This window comes from Sceloporus occidentalis, unplaced genomic scaffold (assembly GCF_023333645.1).
Source record: "Sceloporus occidentalis isolate IW3139 unplaced genomic scaffold, rSceOcc1.0.p SCAF_12, whole genome shotgun sequence".
NCBI lineage: Eukaryota > Metazoa > Chordata > Lepidosauria > Squamata > Phrynosomatidae > Sceloporus > Sceloporus occidentalis.
The window spans coordinates 12,281,176-12,303,469 of NW_028316992.1; the positions used below are offsets into that span (position 1 = coordinate 12,281,176).

The 22,294-nt window shown below is 39.6% G+C and overlaps 1 protein-coding gene across 2 annotated transcripts; it reads left to right on the forward strand.

Moving 5' to 3' along the window:
- Positions 1 to 457: 457 nt before the first annotated feature.
- LOC149305277 (carboxypeptidase B2-like) lies at positions 458 to 20,812 on the forward strand. 2 transcript variants are annotated; one of them, XM_089477820.1, is made up of 11 exons: positions 458 to 536; positions 5,053 to 5,128; positions 7,053 to 7,177; positions 7,303 to 7,411; positions 8,847 to 8,948; positions 9,832 to 9,936; positions 12,208 to 12,318; positions 15,015 to 15,105; positions 17,854 to 18,056; positions 20,401 to 20,485; positions 20,593 to 20,812. In XM_089477820.1, exons 1-11 carry the CDS (start codon positions 466 to 468, stop codon positions 20,775 to 20,777), a joined length of 1,263 nt encoding a protein of 420 aa, XP_089333946.1. In that variant the 5' UTR covers positions 458 to 465; the 3' UTR covers positions 20,778 to 20,812. The 2 variants fall into 2 exon arrangements, with proteins under 2 accessions (XP_089333946.1, XP_089333947.1); XM_089477821.1 differs by having other exon boundaries at positions 7,303 to 7,408.
- The last annotated feature ends 1,482 nt before the right edge of the window (positions 20,813 to 22,294 follow it).

Genomic DNA, 22,294 nt, shown 5'->3' on the forward strand with positions numbered 1-22,294 from the left:
AAACATACTCAGCTCTCTAAAGTGATCTTCATAGGTCTTGCTTTACAGGGATTAGTATCTTGGTTGTTTTCTGGAGATATTCCAGCTTCTCTTTCTTGAACTGTGGTACGCATATCTGGACACAGTATTCCAGGTGAGGCCTGACCACTAAATACAAAGAAAGGTTATTTGGCTTCATGGATCAATCAAAAGAGGGATAACACTTATGCAGTGAGGTTACGGAGGCATTTGTGTCTCCCTTAATGGCCATTTAAAGCCCATATGAAGGTATACTTCACATTTTGGGAATTCTTACCGTAAACAACGAAATCGCTCTGTCTTAGTCCCAAGGACATGGGAGGCAGATGCATTACAAAGAGAGAGGACATTAAATTTTAACCACTCTTTCAACAGAGACTTTAGAAAATCAACAGTGTAGGTCCTGAACCGTCACTGTCTTACTTGGTTTCACTGGAAACGGCTGCCATGAGGTTTTTCCTTTTCATTGGTATAGTATTCATCCTCATTCAAAGGGAACATGTCTCATCTCTCCAAAGGTAAGTGTTTATTTTCTAGTGAAAGATGGGAAATATTTGGTGAAAATAAAAACACATTCCAAAAATGGCTGAAGAGAAGAAAGGTCACATTAATGCTTTTTAAACAGGATATACAACTCTGTATAATATGTAGGGTTTCTCTAATCCTTAGATGTGTTTCTAATAATAATAACAAGTATTTGAAATTACAAAACAACTTGTTTCACTAATGATATGTGGGACCTTGATATTAACAACCCAGTCCTGTACATATGTATACGGAAGTGAGCCCTCCTGAGTTCAGTGGACCTTACCCCCAGATAAATTGATACAGAACTCCAGTTTACCATAAAGGGAGGAAATTCCTCACATAGATGTATTAAAATAATAAGTTCCATGTTGAGATCCCCCATTTATGTGTAGACAATCCGTTTTTGCTTGTTTTTATTGTTACAATTTATTTGGTATAAATGTGAAGTGTTATTTTTTTTCAAAGGTAAAGATCAGTTTATTGATTTAATGCATCTGCTGAGTCCAATACCACAATAAAAAAAGAGAAACAAAAACATATGAGAGAGATCAAACGATAAATGTCTTTTGTGCTTTCTTATATTCAGTTAGAATACAATGTTTTGATATGTTATTGCATGGACTTCAAAAACAAAGATATGATACACATAGACATGAAATCTTGCAAAACACTTAGGAAAAATGTATAGTATATTATCCGCATAAATACAGATAGATTGATTTATAGAACATGTGTGCAGCTTCTTGGATTCTAACATTTTAGTCTCATGGATTTGCAGTACAGACCATTTCTTGGTTAGTTTGAAGTTAAATTCCATTCTGTTCAAAAGGAATTACTCCCAAGAAGGTATGTATAACACTTAGGTCAGTAGGTGTTGTTCTTGTTGGGTGCCTTTAAGTCATTTCCGACTTATGGTGACTCTAAGGCGTATGAACCAATCACAGGGTTTTCTTGGCAAGTTTCGTCAGAGGGGGTTGCCATTGCCATCCTCTGAGGCTAAGAGATTATGAGTTGACCAAGGTCATCCAGTGGGATATGAACCCTGCTCTCCAGACTCTCCAGTAAATAAATCTTATTGTAAATCTAGTGCCCTTAAGATTGCAGCACCTTATGCTTAGGGGCCTCCTCTTCCCGATATAGGACTGTGTTTTGCAATGATTGTCAATAACAGGGTTGCTGTGGTTACAAACTGTGAGATAAAAGAGGGACATAAACTATGAGGGAGAGAGAATAAGCACAAATGTGTATACACAGAGAGAGAGAGAGATTTGTAACTTTATGCTTGTAGCATCAAATTATACTTTCATCTCAAATAGTTCATGATACAAGTAAAGCAAAGCAGAAAGAACTTTCCTATCCTTAACAACGACAGAGAATTTGACATAAATATTCTTTAGTGGACTCCCTTCACACATTCAGCTGCGAATCATGTCAGTGGAGTCAATTATGCTTGGTTCACACATACAGAACCGAAACACATACGTTGTGCCCAAAAATGGTTGTCTGCTCCAAAGTGCCCAGTTAATACACTATGGTTAGCCACTAAATAGGATGTTTTTAAAGTCACAATGGCTGATTCGTAACCTAGCGTATGGATCTGTAACAGCTCTGTGTTCAGTAAGACTTAACTGTAAGACTAGGGAAATGACAGTCAATCTTAACTGTAACAAAGGCAAGGTGGGGGGGGGGGCAGAGACAAGGTCGATGGGAATGGAGACAACAGAGCAAGGCCAGAGATGGAGGCAAGGCCAAGGGGAACGGTGGCAATGGCGCAAGGAGGGTGACAGAGGCAAGGACGAGGAACGAGGTAGGAGGATGAAAGGGAGGACAATGGGTTTCTTAAAAATAAAAATGATAGAAAATTCAATTGATTGATTTTAGAACAACTTGCCTTTACAATGGTGGATCAGTCAAAAACTGAGGAGGGATGGTAAACACCCCTTTGCCATTTATCCCTCCCCTCCAGAATGAATAGATTCTGATCTGTCATTCTCACTTATTGAACTCACTTCAGAATAGATTCTTGTGAAAAGAACTGCATAGAAACTACTCTCTGGAAAAACTAGGGGTTTTGCCGTTACCTCGCTTCCTCACGACAGGATTCGATCACATTGTGACAGGAACCGGTTTCAAATGGGAACTATGGTCATTTACACCGATTGGCAATTCACTGTATTTCATCGTGGGAATGCACCCCCAGATCCCTTTCACATGTACTATTGTCAAGCCAGGTGTCCCTCTATTCCATCTTCCAAGTCATTGATACTGTAGATATTTAATAGCACTGGGTCCAGGACAGAACCTTCTGACATCCTGCTAGTTGCTTCTCTTCAGGAGGAAACGGAGCCTTTGGTGAGCACCCTTTGGGTTTAGTGTGTCAACAAACTGCAGAACCACCAAGCAATATCATTGTCTAGCTCACATTTTATTAAGTGTTTTTACAAAGATATCATGGGGGACCTTGTCAAAGGCCTTACTGAAAACAAGATATGCTACATCCATAGCATTCCCTTCATCTAGCAAGCTTGTAACTCTACCAAAAAAAGGAGAAAATTAGTCCAGCATGAATTGTTTTTCAGAAACCTATGTTGACTTTTAATTATTACACCATTCTTTTCTAAGTGCTTCCAAACTGTTTAATGATCAGCTCTAGAATCTTTCTTGGTTTTGATGTTGGACTGACTGGGTGGTAATTATCTGAGTCCTCTCTTTTTCCCCTTTTGAAGAGGAGGCAATGTTTGCCCTACTCCGGTCTGCTGGGACTTTTGTTCACCATGGCCCGGTACAGACCACCGGTTTGTACCGGCCTGAGGTCAAAATCAGGGGTTGGGAGTGCAGAGTATCTGCATGCTCCTGAGCCCTAGCGCGCGTCGGTGGCACCACTGTGGCTCCGCCCAGTCCACATGGGGGCCACCATGATGATGCAAGTGCAGTGCAGTGTCTGCACATCACGGTGCTGCGCTTGTGTCATCAACATGTGACAGTGCGCCAATGGCGCACTCATGGTGTCTGCCGCACACACCAAAAAGAACCCACTTTTAGCGGGTTCTTTTTGGTAAGGTGGGAGCCTGCGCAGTTTGGCTGTTGTGGCGTCCCTCAGGAGGAAAAACGGGCGTCTTCAACCCGCCCTTTTGGGGTGGTCTGTCAAGCCCCCATAATTCTAAAAGATTATTGCCAATTCTGCTTTCCCTCAAGAAACAGTTTTGGCTTCTATTGCCCACATTTGCATATCATATGTGTAATTCAGTTCCAGAATATTACTAACTGTAAGAAATAAATGTATTTTTAATATTTATTTTCCATCTCATGTTGCAATAACACACTGGAACAAACAGAGCATCAGAAATGAAACATGTGCATCCCACTGATTAAGGCTACTCCACTCCCTGATTAACCACTTCAAATTGCCGTTTTCCAAAGAGATTAATTAAATCCATTTAAGTAATTTAGAGTTAAGCATTCAGCAGTACACTGGTCAGTTGGTTGATCAGTCAGTTGGAATAGTTATATCCTAAGGCCCTTTCCCTATAGCATTTTCATTATAGCATTATGAGTCCACCTTTACTACCATGGCAATCTCCCATGGAATCCTAGGATTTATACTTTAAGGAGAGACATTTACAATTCTCAGCCAGGTTCCTCTGATTAGATGGCAAACTCCAGGATTCTATAGGATGCATCAACTGCAGATAAAAGTGGAATCATAAGGTTATACTTGTGTTGAAAGGTCCTGAGTTGTCAAGATGCACATCTTTAAAATGTAACATATGAAAGAGGCATGTGGTTTGGGGTGAGAAACTATCCAAATCATGTAGCCATCCGCTGCTAGATCACACCTTCTAGCCTCCTTAGCTGGCATAGCCAGTGGTGAGGAGTGCTGGGAATAGTAGTCCAACAGCATCTGGAATGCCACATGATTTCCACACCTGACTTAGACCTTGTTGTGAAATATATATTGCCTTCACCTGCTTGAAAGCCATGGCCAACATGGGAAGACTACAGTAGATGCATGGAAAAGCAACAGAGAACTCCTATAGCTTTCTTTGTTGTGCAGAAGAATTTCTTGCACACTTCTCACTTGCTGAAATTCACTCCTACCCACAGCTGTTTAAAAGAGGAGCCCTGTTGCCCTCTTTCTGCTAACAGTGACCCTAAAAGGAATGTGTGTGTGTAACTTCTAAAGTTTTCTGGCTGGTTTAGAGGTCCTAGGAGTATCCCTGCTGTACCATTAGGACCAGAGCTTGGAAAGTTAATTATCACTCGAATGAATACAAGCTCTATCTGGGCAATGATAAGATGATGAGCTGGAATTAAGGGCACAGCCTTACCACTATTAAGTTTATGGGTGTCTTAAATACGCCATTATATTTACTTTGTAGAAATAATTTTTCCAGGCTCTAGAAGGTCATTCCACCTTTCAGAATCATAATCTCTGGTGGTTTCTTAGCAGCAAAATAGAATTGTTCTATCACATATTTCTTCCTCTAACTCACCTGTCTTTTTCAGTGACCAGGTATTGTGGGCTCTTCCACGTTCCAGTAGGCAAGTTGCAATTCTCCAGAATCTGACCACTACTTTTGAGGTAACCGCTTCTAGCAAACCATTGCAATTAATGTAACCTCCTCAAATCATATGCAAGCAAAGAAGGTAATAACAGCACTTGGAACATAAGAGTTGTGGGTAATTATTATACTCCACAACAAGTTACTTTTGTAGGTAAAAGAGGCATAACCAAGGCATGCTTCAAAATCGGGAACAAAGCTACTTTGATAGTGAAGTTGCTGCTGCTGTTGTTGTTGCGTGCCTTCCAGTCGTTTCTGATTTATGGCAACCCTGAAGCAATCTTATCACAGAGGTGGGTTTTTTTTGCAAGGTTTGATAAGAGAGGGTTTTGCTTTCCTCTGAGGCTGAGAGAGTGCAACTTACTCAATATCACCCAGTGGGTATCAATGGCTGAGCAGGGATACAAACCCTGATCTCACAGAGTCATAGTCCAAAATGCTGGCTTTGTGATCATATACCTACTCTCTTCCAGGTCAGCGTTCTCTGAAAATGCCAGCCAAAGATGCTGATGAAACCTCAGGAATGAACTCTTCTAGAACATGGCCTCATAGCCCGAAAAACACACACAAAAAAACTTTGCGCTCTTTCTTGGTTCCTTTCAAATGTTGCTTTCAAAGAACATTTGAAAGTTTTTAAGAACTGTTTTAGCTGGACTTTTTAAAGACTGTATGCCACTCTCTTATCAACCCAAAAGTAGTTTTCTTAAGTAAGAAAATTAATGAGGAACACAAAATATAACCACTATACCATACCACTACAAGTGACTTTAAAAACACTGTAATGAGTAACGACACCAAACTACTTTTTGAACATTATCATGAGCAAAAAGGATGAGTTGTTGCTTGCTGCTTTCCATTCCTGGAAAGAATGGATTCTCTGATTTTTTCAGACACAGCCATGTTTAGTAGACAAAACTGGTCTCTATTGCCACAAAATCTGTCTCAACCTTCAGATTTCCTGTTTTGCATCTATTCTTCTATTGCATTTCCTGTTTTATACATACGTTATCATTTCATTGAATGCACTTTCAACTCTCCCTGAAGCTAAATGACATTTTAGGCTTCCTGGGAGGAAAGCGGTGTGTTTTCCTCCTCCTCAGACCACAGAGAATGAGTCCAGACCCAGCAATGGGGGACCCCCCTACCCCACCTCAGCTGCCGTCTCCTGTTCCAAACTCAGAGAGATGCGGATTGATGCCATTCCATGGTGTGAATAACAAACCCGGTTATTCACATCCCTCTGATACAAAAAATGACATCTGAATGACTTCAAGATAGTGTCTCCCAGCCTAATCCTCCCAGGTCCCACTTACCAGGTAGCAGTAGCTGTCTTTGATGGAGGTCTGTCCACTGTTGATCAGGAAGCAGCTGGTCAATGGTCCCACTCCCTCCTGTGAGCAATCTCCAGTGTGACAACCAGAAGCAGAGTCCCTGTCACAATTCCTCCTTGCGCCAGTGAAAGCTCACTCAAGGACTGCTATTCATGTCAATTGGCTGCTTCCCAGTCAACAGGAGAACAGACCTCCTTCAGTTGCTCCAGCTGCTACTCAGTAAGTGGGCATTAGGGCCTGTGATAGTCCCTATATATCCCCTAAGCTAGAGAATACATAAGGATTGTGAATATGAAATTGTCACAAGTGCGTTACTTATGGTGAATTCTGGCCATCGTTTCTAACTCTTCAGATGAAAATGTCTTAAACTACCTATCTTGTAGATAACGTTATGTGTTAATTCTGCAACAAAATGTGATTTTGAGAAGGGAGCCAATAATGTCTCATCTCTCTGGATTACAGTTGATTTGTTTTAGGTTTTAATTTTGTTTTGTTTGATTTTGTCACTGTTAGACACCTTGCACTGTAAGAAAGGAGAGTATGAATCCAACAAATAAATAAAAGAAACCAGTTTAATTTCTGTTTTATTTTAATGTTTTCGGAAACATTGTAGGTTGTGCTTTGGCAACCTGACTCACCCAGGAACATAATGAAAAACAAAGAGGTACATTTCTATGTCAACATATCAGATGTAAATGACGTGAAAGCTGCACTTAACAGATCTGCCATTCTATACAGGTATGGTGACTTCCTGTTGTGAAAGTGTAAAAATGTACATTTGAACAAAGTTTCTAAATGTGAAGTCGAAGGCTTTCATAGCCGGCATCCATAGTTTCTAAATATTTTCTTTTCTTCTTCTTCAGAGTATCACTGGAGGATGTTCACAAAATTATTGAGATACAAACTGCCAATGACACTGTCACCCCCCGCAGTTCGGCATCATTTTATGAACAATATCATTCGCTAAAAGTAGTAAGATGTGGCTAATTGTTACTTTTAATATTATATCCTGCCCTGAAAACTATAGTGTTCAATGTGTAATACAGGTTGAGTCTCCCTTATCCAAAATGCTTGGAACCAGAAGTGTTTGGGATTTTTTTAGATTTTGGAATATTTGCATATACATAATGAGATATTATGGAGATGGGACCCAAGTCTAAACACAAAATTAATTTATGTTTCATATACACCTTATTCACAAAGCTGAAGTTACTTTTATACACAACGTTTTAAATAATTTTGTGCATGAAACAAAGTTTGTGTATAACGAACCATCAGAAAGCGAAGATGTCACTATCTGAGCCACCCAAGTGGACAATTTTGAGTATTGGAGTATCTCAGATTTCTGGATAAGGGCAACTCAACCTCAAGTGTATACTCAGAAATCAGCGGGGCTTACTCCCAGGAAACTGGATCTAGGATTGTGGTCTCAGACATGCAGTATACATGCAGCTCAAAACTGGAAATATTACTGGATCCAGGACTGCAGCCTTAGACATGTAGCAATGCCTTAAAACTTAGAACATTTAGCTTAAACAAAAGGAAAACCAAATACAGGCATTGCTCCATCAGACATCATCAGAAGTGGCTAGTGGCTCCCGTGTCAATAGGATGGTGAATCCACACCAAGTTTGGGCTCATTTTAAAGTCTCCAAACTGCTAGACCTATTTGTGAACAGGGTTTAACACCCTGGAGGCCTGGATTAAAGCATGGCATGGATTCAATGTCCCACTGACATTGGAGCCCCCAGGCGCCACTCGATTACATAAACTAATGTTTTGGAGGAAAACAGGAATATGTCCAAGTGTACACTATTGCTATGTTATTTTAGTGATTTAACACACTTAGAGAATACAATGAGTGCTTCCAGGAAGATTCCCAGAATACTGCTAAGCTTGTGAAGAAGCTACATGTCTCTTGTGTAGCTTGAATTTCAGTTTCAGAAAGAGGCAGAAAACGAAGGTCAGTTTTAGGCCAGCATGGGGAGTCAGACTTGTAAAGGCCCTTTGGGAGAAGACTGTCTAATCTCTGAAAGCAGATAATGAAAAATATTAAATTAATGCATCAATAATGCATTGCACATTAATAACCCATAAGGTAACGAGCTACAAACACAGGCTTAGCACAATAAAGACCTGATTGATGCATAGAATAATAAGTAACATAATTGGTTTGTGTTCCAAGGTCTGTATTTATCACAATATGTAAATCTGGATTTAGGGGCCCCAGGAGATGGTCTGTAGCACATGTTCCAGTCACATTTCTGATACTAAAATGGTCTGTACCGGATGGAAGACTATCCAGGTACCCCACATGTGCCACCTCAAGTTCCAAAGGGCAATAAAGATGGAATATGAATACTTAATTGCAATTGTCATTTGCTTAAAAATGATCTTATTATTTCAGATATATGCCTGGATGGAGGAAATAGCGACACAACATTCTAATATGATCCAAAAAATCTCCATTGGAGTTTCCTATGAGAAACGGCCTCTTTATATTTTGAAGGTACAAGGTGCTGATAACTCTTTGTTCAAACATCTTAACAATGTTATTTTGACTGTCAAATCGGGAAATTAAAGTACAGTCGTGCAGCAAACCCCCTCCCTTCCCATTTTTGTAATTATTGCGAAAATGGGGGTGGGATCTATTATGTGCTAAATGTTCTCTCTCTCTCTCTCTCTCTCTCTCTCTCTCTCTCTCTCTCTTGCAAAATGAAAATCCTAATCTGCATTTACTGTTGCAGGAAACACTGACTAGGGCATAATACCCTATTGTGGATAACTATTTACAGGAATGTATTTAGAAGTATATTGATTTTTTTAAAGGTATGATTAAGTATCCTGGCATTACTTTGAGATCCCTGCACCATGGATGCACCACATGGGGGCTGCAGGTCACTTCTTTTCCTTGAAGCTCATCTGATCAGTTGGGTTACAGGGAAAAAGCAGCTTTGTGGGAGAGACTTCCTTTAGCATTGATTAGAAATAACATTCTTCTCTTGTAAATGATACCAGGTATTCAAAGAGCAGAGTATTTGGGACTTAAATACCTTTAAACCTGTCAATAGTATCTTCTTTAAACACCTTTACATTTTGACAGTTTCTAAGAATAGAAATCATGTTCATGTTTTGGGTTTTTTTTTTCTGAGTACACATACATGGAACTGAGTTGTGCTTTGCATGTCTGGCACTTGTTGCCTTAGGACTCCCCTCTGAGTAGATATGTGTAAAATTTCGCATGCTGGGCAGGAAAATGATCAAACTGATAAGATGTATGCATACATGCCTGTGTGCACATGGATGTGTGGCTGTGCAAATATGTCCATCAGGACTAAAAAGGTTGCATACTCCCATTGTGCAACTAAGATCTCTGTTCATTCTTCTCTTAGCTTTCAAGTGGAGGGGGAACACCCAAAAATGCCATTTGGATAGATTGTGGTATTCATGCTCGGGAATGGATTTCTCCTGCTTTTTGCGTCTGGTTCATAGGACATGTAAGTAGATGACACATGCTCTCCTTATCAATTGTTACACACAGGCACACCAAGAATCCACTAGTGGTGTACTATAGAATTGTATAGATAAAAATGTTCCTGTTCCCAGGGAACTTTTAGTCTAAAATAAATAGAGGGAAACAAGAGATGCAGGAGTCTGAGACAAGGGTATGAATGAGAAAATGTTAGCAAGAGCAGTTTCATATATGTAAAGCTTGATTATATTTGGGGATATAGAAAAAAGGGTTAAGACTGAATTGGGGACATTCTGCCAACACATCAAGTATTCCACTATGCATTTTGGCACACAGCCTCATGAAGGAATTGGGTTTTGAAGAGAAAAATTGGATGAAGAAAGGTGGTGCCATGTGTGTATTCAGAAAGAGAACCCCTTCCATTGAGGAGGAGAGTAAGCAAAACAACAACAACATTTATTGATTAACCCGTGGACCATCTCAAAATACAACAAATGCAAAAAAATTTGTATAACCTCTGTAAAAGCACTCTATATAAAAGGTTAAATAAAAAGGATATAAAAATGAAGAAGTAAAAATATAAATACAATAAATAAAAAATAAAAAATAAAAATATTATTTGTATACCGCTATTCCAATGCAGATCACAGCGGTTTCCAACATTAAGAATTCCACAAAACAATGGTTACAACAATATCCCAACAAAGTGCAATCCCACCCTCCATACAAACAAAAAACCCAACATGAACCATCCAAAGACTATACAGAGCTACAACAAATTAAAGCCATAAAAACCATACTATAGCTGGGTGACAATATATATCATTGAAGGGGATTAGAATAACATTGGTGCTCATGGGGGGAACACAATCCATGAGCATACAGTCCCCACACACCAACAATGTAACAGAGCTGCAACAGAGTAAGACTACTATCCAAGTCGTTCCTCTGCTGCAGGCACAGCTAATAGGATCCTGTCCCTGTCCCCTACAACCATGCGCAGTTGCACAGGTGCGGCGCTGTGAGTCCGTTGGTGGCGAATCCTGGGTGAGGGCTCAGCAGCGCAGGTGGAATCCACTCCCAGGGAGCCGCTCCGGCAACAGCAGCAAACATGCACAGTCCCTTGGGGCCTTGGAGGGGGAAGGACGAGGAGGTTCCCCAGCGAGCTGGTTTTATGGCATGCCTCTGCCACCGGCACACCCCTCCCCGGCTTCTCCCAGGTGTTCCTGGTCTCCCTCGGTCCTGGCAGCACTGCTGTGAGTCCATTGGCGGCGAGTCCTGGGTGAGGGCGCAGCTGCGCAGGTGGAATCCACTCCCAGGGAGCCGCTCCGGCAACAGCAGCAAACACACACAGTCCCTTGGGGCCTTGGAGGGGGAAGGACCATATATACAATAGATAATAATACATTAAATAAGTATAGTGGAGATAAGTTTAGACATCATATTTCTTCCTCACCCCTTCGATTTACTCCAGTCAGCCCCACATATGAAGATCTCAGATGAATTGTTTTACTTAAATACCGAGCTGTCATGAGAGATATTTTTTATTCTTGATCACTCATAAAATACATTGTTCTAATATGGGTATCCCAATGCATTGTTCGGAGTAAGCAAAACAGAATGGAGGTGAACTGAGAGTCATCATGATATTGGGTCATGGTACTTTCAGGCCCAAGAGGATGGTACAGTAGCAATGAATTAAAACGTTGATTTATCCCACCATCAATTAATGTAGGTCCTCCATATTCACTGGGGTTAGGGATAGAGGACACCCATGAAAGTGGGAAAACCAGTATATTTTTACCTGAGAGAACATTTCTTTTGGAATCTCTAGGTCTTCCAGAGCAACTCTATGGTCAACATCCAGTGAAAGGTGACCATATAATTGCACTGGAGGATCTACAGATGCCTAGAGAAGTATTTTTTTTCTAGGAATCTCTAGGTCCTCCAGTGTGACTTTATGGTCAACTTCCAGCAGAGTCACACTGGAGGACCTAGAGATTCCTAGGGAGAACATATTGATATGGAATTAATATGGAAAATAGAAAACATATATAGTCACTCAACAGTGATCATCCTCTTGGTCAGATTTTTTAAAAATTTTAAAACAAGGTAGGTTTAAATCAAGTGTCAGGGGGAGGGGGGGGCTTTGCCAGGGTACCAGAAGCTCTGTGGCTACTCAAAGTGTAACTTCACCAAAAGTCAAAGCTGACTTAAGCACAAGTAACAACAATGACAATATTTGGTTCTCCTCATTAGATCTTTGCATTACATCTTGTTCTTGCATTCTGTGCAGGCAACTCAGTCCCTAACCAGGGATTCCTCACTGCAGAGGCTTTTACAGCACATTGATTTCTATGTCTTGCCAGTAATGAACGTGGACGGCTATGAGTACACATGGACTACTGTAAGTACACGTTTTCCATCTGTTTTATCAGATTTGATCCAGAGATTTGAGAATCCCAATTTTTAAAAAGCCTACTGTGACTCTGTGAGGGCTTTTAAGCAACTGCTGGTTCAACTTTCTGGGGGTGCCGAGCAAAGGTTATGATTTATGTCAAACACATTATTGAAATAAATAGTCATAGACATATTTTACCTTTTAAAAGAGTATAACCTAGATCTTTAAATGCTTCCAGAATATACAGTTGTCTGCACATCACTCATACAAGGTCCAATCTGGGCTTTGTTTGTCTGTTTTTTTTTCGTTTCACTACTGGGCTTTGACCAATCTAGTTCAGACTTAGGTGTATCCAGGAAACATTCAAAATCAATGTAAACATTTAGTCTGATAGCTATCCTTTCCCCCCGAAGCCCATTTATTTCAGCACAGTATATGCTATAAGTCCCAGGTTCAATCCCTGGCATCTTCAGGTAGAGCCAGGAAATAAATTTTCCAGGAAGCTTGAGCTGATTCCAGTCTATGTCAACAATACTGAACTAGATGGACCCATGGTCTGACTCAGTATGAAGCATGTTCCTATGTTCTAGCAAAATGGATAGTTCAATTTACTCTCTATTGCAATATTAATAATGCCTGCGCACTTTGACAGGATTCTCCTGCATTTTCTTCTTTTGTAGGTTTAGCCAAATCCAACAAAACATCTCCTCAGCAATTTAGGAGGAGCATTCATCTTCTTGAACATTTTTCTTTCTCTTCATTAATTCCTTCTTATCTCCCTTCCATTTATCTAATAGACACTTTCTACTTATTGGTATTGCAGAAAAAACTTTAGTAACACAGATCAGTTTCTAATAAGTGTATTCATACAGGAGGCAAGACTGAAGCCTTTGTTGCAATGCCCAAAGGACATTTTCTGTTTTTGTTGTGTGCCTTCAAGTTTTTTGCAACTTATGGCGACCCTAAGATGCTGAGAAAATGAAGGAAAAAACACCATAAAATGCTTGGAGATGAGAGGTATACTCTGGTGTTATTATTGCAATAAAAATAGCTTTGTTTGCTAAGCTGTTGTTTATAATACAACTTAATTTTTTTCAGCTGAATGAAATGAAGTTTTATTATAAATACTACTAATAATAAATTTATTTATATACCGCCTTTCCCCGAAGGAAGCAAGGCAGGTTACAACAAAGAAACAATAAAATACAATATATATATATATATATAACATATAAATTAAAATAATGCCCAAACACTAACCCTCCCTCTCCCACCCCATCCCAATTATAAAAAATGAATCGTATAAAATAAAATGACAATACAAATAAGAAAAGAAAAGCTAAAATTAGGGTGGAGGAGCTGAATAACAGCTTAACAGTAAATAACAGTTTAACAATAGTAAAAATATTTTATTGCAAATAATAATAAAATATACCTCTTATCTCCAAGTGACCCAAAGGTGCACCTATCAATGGGTTTCCTTGGCAAGATTTGTCCAGATGGGGTTTGCCTTTGCCTTCCTCTGAAGCTGTGAGAGTGTGACCTGCCCATGGCCGAGGGGGGATTCAGACCCTGGTCTCCAAAGTCATGGTCCAACATTCACATTTCTACACCAAGCTTGCTCTTTTGCACTCCTTTGTATTATTCCACAAACAAGGCAAACAGAAGGAAATGCAACTATTCCATTATAACCTTACTTCTCAGAACTCTAAGAAATATTGTGATTGTAGTTTCTTCATTGTGTAAGTAAGCATGAGAGAAGCAAGCAAAACACAGAAAAGGAAATCTGGAAAGAATTCCAGAAGAGTTTCTTTTCATTAAAAGTGACAACCAAGCTTAACAGAGAGAAATAGCCAAAAATGCCCTTGTCCCCAATTCTTTGGACAGAAACTCTTTGGATGGAACACAGCCTCTGTGACTAGAAGGCAAGTAAATCATTCCCTAAGAGGCAATTAAACCTTTTCTTTTTTATTAATTGGCTAAAATAGAATGGGTTGAACGCTTGCTTCACTAGGACGCTCATAGCTTCTGCAGCTATTCTCAAAGGCATTATCTCATGGAGGACATGCATAGCAACAAACACTCTTCCAAGAGTTTTTAAAAAATTCAAACACTCTTCCAAGAGTGTTTAAAAAAATTCAAACACTCACCCACACAAAATGGCTGCCCAGCAACTGCTCTCCTCCCTTGCAGGAACTGGTCTGGAAGGCTTCTGAGAGGGGCCATATAGAGCTAGACTGCTAGCTGAACCTAGAAACACTCAGGTCAATTTCAGAGTAAGCCAGCATGTGCGTTTCCTAGTTCAGGACAGCACAGAAGTACACATTTTATTCTATTTTGAAACTGAGAGCTTGTACGGCAACTGCTGTTCTTAGTGCAATGGCTTCTTTTTATATATTCTCCAATAGGTCTTGTTCTGTTCTCCCCTGCCCAAACCTGTGTGCATTCTGTTTCGACAAAGTGAAATTTTTTTGCCTGTCCAATGCATAATCATGAATACTTAACAATGCTCATGTCCTTTCTTCATATTGATTTTGAGACGGTCTACATTGCTCAAAGGTGTTGTGGGAACCTCCTGAACTAGATAAGTATTTCCAGAACTGTGATTCTGAGTTAGAAGCTTGGTTTTCTATTGAAAATTCTGTACTCTTAATAACCTGAAGATATTTATTAAATGTACATGTGCGCATGTGTCTCTACAGAATCGAATGTGGCGAAAAAGCCGTTCAGTGCACGGCAGCAACAGGTGCATTGGGACAGACTTGAACAGAAACTTCGATGCAGGGTGGTGTGGTAAGATAAAATGTTGTATTTGGTGGCTGGCTTCCAGTTATGATATCATAACTGATATTTATGATCTTGTTTTTTAATCACATTCATGGTCACTGCGGTCGTTTTGTTATTGTGTGCCTTCAAGTGGTTTCTGACTTATGGCAACCCTAAGGGGAATCTATCAAGGGTTTTCTTGGCAAGATTTGTTCAGAGGAAGTTTGCCATTGCCTTCCCCTGAAGATGAGAGAGTGTGACTTGCCCAAGGCCATCCAGTAGATTTCCACGGCCGAGTTGAGATTCGAACCCTGGTCTCTAGAGTCATAGTCCAACCTCAAACCACTATACCACACTCCTCCACTGCATCCTTATCATTGCTTTAAAACTCACCTGAAAAGCCAGGTAGCTGTATCAAATAAAGGGGTTCTGTGGTACTGGCGAGCAAAGCCCTGAAGGTTAAAGCATCTATACTCCACCTCTTGCTGCAGTGCAATGAAGAGTTGTGACATGAGTCATGCAAGATCTTGCCCCCATTTATTTATTTATGTATTTATTTATGTACTTATTTATTTATGTATTTATTTATTTTCCATTCTGCCTTTCTCCTGAAGAGGAACCCAAAGTGGTTCACAGATTAAAAACAACAACAATAAAAATGTTAAAACAATTAAAACCATCTTGCTAAAACCATATAAAATAACAAAAAAAAAAAAAATACAAGAGTTAGAAACATAAATAGAGCATACACCCCATATGGAAGCCTCCCCAACAACAATTATATATTAAAAGCCTCCTTGGAATAAAAAATCTTTGCCTGTTGGCGAAAGGAGAACAGGGAAGGGGTCAGGCTAGCCTCCCGTGGAAGAGTATCTCAGAGGATAGGAGCAGTTATCAAGAAAGCTCTCTTTCATGTGTTCAATAAGACATGACCAAGAGAAAGCCTTTCCCTGTAGATCTTGGGACCTTTGCAGGTTGGTATGTGGAGATACGCTCTTTCAGATACCCTGGACCTAAACCGTATAGGGCTTTACAGGTCATGACCAGCACTTTGAATTTTGTCCAGAAATGAATTGGTAGCCAGTGGAGCTGTTTCCACAAGGGAGTTATATGCTCCCTTAAACTGGCCCTGGCCAGCCTTCTGGCTGCAGCATTTTGAACCCGCTGAAGTTTCCGAACAGTTTCCAAAGGCAGCCACAGGCAGAGTACATTACAGTAGTCCAAATGGGATGTAATCAAGGCACATGTCACCATAGTGAGATCTGCCATCTCAAGGAATGGGTGCAAGTTGGCTCACTAGTTTTAGCTGTGCAAATGCATCCCTGGCCACTGCTGAAACCTGGGCGTCCAGGCTCAGAGTTGAACACCCAAGCTATAAGCCTGACAGCCTGAGATTTCAGGGGGAGTGTAACCCCATCCAACACAGACCAAGTCCCTATTCCCCGATGTGCTTTTCGATTGACCAGGAGCAGCTCTGCCTCGTCTGGGTTAAGTTTCAATTTGCTTGCCCTCATCCAGTCCATTACTGACTATTTAAAGATGCAAACGTCTGCTCTTTTGTCTAGGAGTCAATTCCACTGACCTCAGTGTGATTTATGTCTGTAGACAAGCACAGGACTGCTTTGTAAACATTTCTATAAAACATACACATATATGTGGATGTGCACACACATGTATATTCACCCTCCAAATTATACATGGATGCTATTTGGTGATGTGGTTTCAATGAATCCAGTTCCAAGCATAGCAAAGGCCACTTTGTGGGTACATTCACTAATGGGCACAAACAAACAAACCCTCAGATGTGAAAAGAAACTCAGATGTCCCAAAGGCCCCCAGTCTCTTAGCCTGCAAAAGTAGGGAAAAAATGAGTAAAAGTAAAGGTTGCGCATGTATACATTTAATTGGAAAAGTAATTAGTAGTCCTGAATCTTAGATCCGAGGTGACATCCAAATCTCCCCAAACTCCCAATCTGAAAGTAAGGATACTCCTCCTCCCTACCTGTATATATTTGTCTAGAGAACCATTTTGAACCTGATGCACCAAGAAATGCAGAGGGAAATCCTGTGTGGGAGTTAGTTCTTAGAGGAAAAACCTAGAAAAATTGGGAGCATATGCTATGGGCTGTATTATTATTATTATTATTAACCAATCTTCTGCAGACAAGCAGTGAGTGCTTCTCTCCGCTTTTCCATTTCCCACTTCAAGGAAGTAGCACTTTGCAGTGCTTACATACATAGTTGTTCTAGGAAGGTTATGAGGAAACTCCTGAGGATGCCCCGCTCTTTCAGAATGTATTTTTCTGAAGAAGAAAGGTTTTCTTCCTTTCTATGATGTGCATCCAAACCTCTAGAAGCAAGGAGGAGATGAGACAAGCTTTACAGGCTGCTCTTCTTTCATGCCTGAGGCCAACTTCCTTTTCTTAAACTGTGTCAATCAACAAAATCGCACGGGAGATAGCATCCATGTTGCTGAAAAGAAAAACCAGAGTATTTTTCTCTGTCTTGATCTTTCTGGAAAAACAGTCACATACAAGATTAAAGGTATGGTACTTCCAAATCTGAAAACTTTTGATAGACGGTGGCCATCCTTCTCAGTACAATACCCGTAAGTGTAACAGTGTGCCTTCCACGTATGAGTATTTACTTCTACTCCAAATACAGAATGAAAATACAGAATGAAAAATGTTCCTAAAGTTGCAGTCCAGTGGATCCAACATTTCTAAAGGAAAACAGTTTTATATTAATTATCTGTATTTTCTTTTTTAAATCAAGGCAAAGGTGCATCTCATAATGACTGCGAAGAGATATATTGTGGACCGTACCCTGAGTCTGAACCAGAAGTAAAAGCTGTAGCTAACTTTCTCAGAAAGCACAAGGATCATATTAAGGCATATATATCAATGCATTCTTACTCCCAGCTGGTTCTGTTTCCATATTCTTATACTAGAAATAAAAGCAAAGACCATGATGAGCTGGTAAGAATCCTACTATTTAAGTTTAATCCAACCCTAAAGAACTGCCATGTTGCATTTGGTAGGGGGCATGTTTTTTCTCCTTTTCTTTTTTTCTGGGTAGTGCACAAAAGAGACTTCCTTTATCAAATAAAGGGCTAAATGTTGGTGTTTGATCACAGACTCAGTTCAGAGACATTGACAAACCATGGCTTGATATTATGTGACTGAGTACTGGTGAGAGTCTTTGACTTTCTCAGAGTTTGAAAAGTGAATTTTTAAATTAATTTATTCCCATTACTTGTTATAGTATGTAACTGGCAATTCATTGTTGTAACTGACAGATGTCAAAATAGTAGCTTAATTATTTTTATGTTATTTTTTAAATTCTTTTTTGTGGAAGGAGAATCCCCTTAGCATTGATAGGAAAATGGCATAAAAATAGGGGGAAAGTTTTTTAAGTAGCTATAAAAATGTAACTTTTACACCAATATAGTGCCTTTATACACCAATATAGTACCTTTCTTCCCACTAGGTACATTGTTTTAGACATGTAACTTTGTCACACCATTATTATTGGTGTTATTGCCATGCTTACGTACTTCCTTCTTCTACTTCTGGTTTGCTGTTCTCCTAAGTACAGTCCATCCAAATGGACCTGGAGCATCTGAATAAAGATAGAGTAGGTGCTTAGGAAGAGTATTGAAATACTGTGACCACTGTGGTATTCATTTCTTGTAATTCAGATTCTGAAGTTATGTGGAGCACAAAATATTCCATATAAATTGTATATGAGAAAACGTAACTACTGGAAAATAAAACACACAGAAGCTCCAGGCCTCTAGAATATTTTGGATTCCTCCCATAGGCCTAGATAGCAGACAGGAAATATGGGGCAATATTCAACATTATATGAGCAACCAGACTTTCCACCTACTGTTCCTTGCAAACCTTTTTCTAAGGGTTCCTTCCCAAAAGATATTTTGAGGAAGTGAAACAGGTTAAAGGTGAGGAGAATTGATCTGATGAACAGGAAGGCTTACCTCAATATCACCCACGCTCTAGGAGAGCAAGAACCAAAGGCTTTTGGCTGTTCTCTATTCAGCCTACAGAGACCTGGGGCTGGGGGATTTAACCTCAAAGAATTCTGGGGCCTTCCAGACAGCCTTTGCCCCCAAAAGATTGTGCACCTCTGTTTAAGAAACTAATGTCTTTGCATTCATTGAATAAACTGTATGCAGATTTATACAGCATATTATGATTGACGAGCTGCTAGATGGCGACATCTGATCAGGTGCAGTATAAAAGTAGTACAGCAAATAAGAAATCTATGGCCTGTTACAGACTGCCAAAATAAAGCTGCTTCGGGTCTCTTTGGAGGTATGCTGTTTAAATGATGCATGGGTCCTAAGAGTCCGGAGGTCGCGCCAAAGCCACACTCCATTCCTAAGCACTGGAGTGCAGCTTTGGTGCAGTTTCCAGATTCTTAGGATGCATGCATCATTTAAACAGCATGCCTCCAAAGAGACCCGAAGCAGCTTTATTTTGGCAGTCTGTAACAGGCTTAAGACATCTGTCATGAAGACTAATGCACCTATGAAAAGGGTACAGGTTGACTCTCCCTTATCCAAAATTTAAAAATATTTCAAAACCCAAAACTTCTTTCATGGGTGGCTGAGATAGTGACAACTTTGCTTTCTGTTGGTTCAGTGGACACAAACTCTGTTCCATGCACAAAGTTAGTAAAAATATTGAATAAAATCACCTTCAGGCTATACATAGGTGTGCATATGAAACATAAATTAATATTGGTTTCGACTTGGGTCCCTTCTCTAATATATCTTATGTATATCCAAATATTGCAAAATCCAAAAACAGTCCTTGTGCCAAACATTTTGGATAAGGGAGACACAACGTGTAGTATCACCAAACATTTAGTGATGAAGAAAGTGAAAAGGAATTACCGGTAACAGACTATTAAACTGAATGTTCACATGGCCACAAAGACAGGCCATTGTCAAGTTTTGTAAAAAGGTCTCTATGGGCTTCACATAAGAGAGGGAAGCCTAGGGTGAAACTGCTAATCACGCTTCGAAAGGGCACACCTGGGATGTTTTGGGGGAAGATGGACCGTTGGTTGCAGTGAGGGCAATAGGAGTCCACATGTGTGTCCTTTTGGCGTTTTTCCAAAATGCTATTTGAGTGAAGGACTTATTCTTTTTGCAGAATAAGGCCTTACAAGAACACAGATAATAATACCTGAATATTAAAACTCTATAAAAATGGAAAGGAGTAAACCTGTCAGCATTGAAGGAAATAAACACAAATGCAAACTAAAAACTAATATTTTTTTTCTTGTTATTTTCAGCAACTAGTGGCAAACAAAGTAGCTAATGCTATAAGAGTTGGATATCAAAATCACTACCAGGCAGGCTCTGGTGCACAAACAATTTGTAAGTTGAACAATACGAATGTTAAGTCACATTTATTTCTGAATTAGCCACTGCCTAGGTAAGGTTGAACATCTGGCCATGATGATGTTTTTGGTTTTATCCCATAGATTTAGCTCCAGGAGGTTCAGACGACTGGGCTTATGATCTCGGTATAAAGTATTCTTTCACTTTTGAACTTCGGGACAAAGGAAGATACGGATTCTTGCTGCCTCAGCATCTCATTAAACCAACCTGCTATGAAACACTCACTGGAATAAAAATAATAGCTTCACATGTTATTAAAAATATGTAAAACACTATCCCATTTAGCATTGTACAACATTCCAGTCAGCCAGCTTATATGGCTAGACAAATGTAACTTGCTTGGTATTTTAATTTCAATAAAACGTGAACTTTTTCCTTTGTTTTTGTTTGCATTTATGCAAAATTAACACAGTTAGCAGTTGTTAATTACTTATAAACTATAACACAAACTGATAGATTTAGGTCAATATCACACTACATTCTTACAGTGCTATTATTGTACTAAATGCTATGGCTTCCTTCTATGGAATTTGGGGGTTTATAGTTTAGGGAGGCCTAAAAGCTCTCAGGCTGAGGATTCTAAATGCCCTTCCCTAAACTGCAAATCCCAAGATTTCCACAGGAAGCAGCCATAGCAGTTCAAGTGGATCGACAGTTCTATAACAGTGTAGTGCGATACAGTTTTTCTCTAAGCCTGAAGCTACATGTTCCACAAACGAATTGGGAAATACATCAACAGCATGGATATTATTACACAGTTCTTGGGTTTAGCCGGAATGTCTAGACACAAAATAGTCATCGTGGGGTGTGGCACGATTAACTATAGTTCTCAAGTAAATATAGAAAGCCTTGATATAGTGCTTTCACTGATAATGGGAGATTATTTTTTTACAATTAATGTTACCAAGAAGTAAGTTAAAAAATAAAACGCAGGGCTGAATCTAGACTTGCTTCTTTCATCCATGGAGAGCTAGAAACCAGTGAAGGCTTCTCATTAGAACAAAATTGGACAGTGACCTTTCAGAATTCTCCATATAACTTTCAGCACTACAAGGAAGAGGAAGTGGAGAGTCACTATGCATCCTCTTCCTCTAGTACAAGGAAATCCCGCTGAACTGAAGTTGGTATCCAACACACCTTGTTCATTCGAGAAAATGAGAACTTTTGTGGTTAGCCTGAATTCTGTTTTTCATATGAATATTTCTGAATGAGGTAGAGATTGTGGCCTCATCTAATCTAGTCAAACGCTTTGGGATTTGATGAGAGGTAGTGTATCTGTACTTACTGGGATTAAAAAATATATATTAAATGACATAACTCTTGTCTCAACCTGTTTCTTGTGAATTTCCATGTGTAGCTACACATTTTAAAACCGAAGGCAGTGTGTCTGTTTTAGGTCCTTGGAGTTTCCAATATGGACAAGAATAAATTTCCTATCCTTCTGTCTTGATTGTCTTGGATTCTCCTGTACTTTTGTATCTCTGAACACATGTTGAATGGGGAAGACGTGACTTTTGCTGGGATATTTCTTCTTGCTCCTTCTTCTCAATTACATTTCCAAATCTTCTTCTTCTATCCCCCCATCACAGTTATACTTCAACCAAGAAAAAAGTGATAAACTCCAGCATATTTAAGAAACGAATGGATTCAGATGAATGACCATTACAAGGTGTGAAATCCAGAAACACAATAGCCCAACATTTACCAGAACTAGTTTATCAATACATATATTATCTTATTGATAATTCTATTTTACAGATAAAAATTGAGTGTTCTTTTTAAAAA

Coding starts and splice junctions, on each gene's coding strand:
- LOC149305277 (XM_089477820.1), top strand. CDS start 466: ATGAGGTTTTTCCTTTTCATTGGTATAGTATTCATCCTCATTCAAAGG. Junction 5,129..7,052: donor ATCTGACCACTACTTTTGAG/GTAACCGCTTCT, acceptor GAAACATTGTAG/GTTGTGCTTTGGCAACCTGA. Junction 7,412..8,846: donor AATATCATTCGCTAAAAGTA/GTAAGATGTGGC, acceptor TTATTATTTCAG/ATATATGCCTGGATGGAGGA.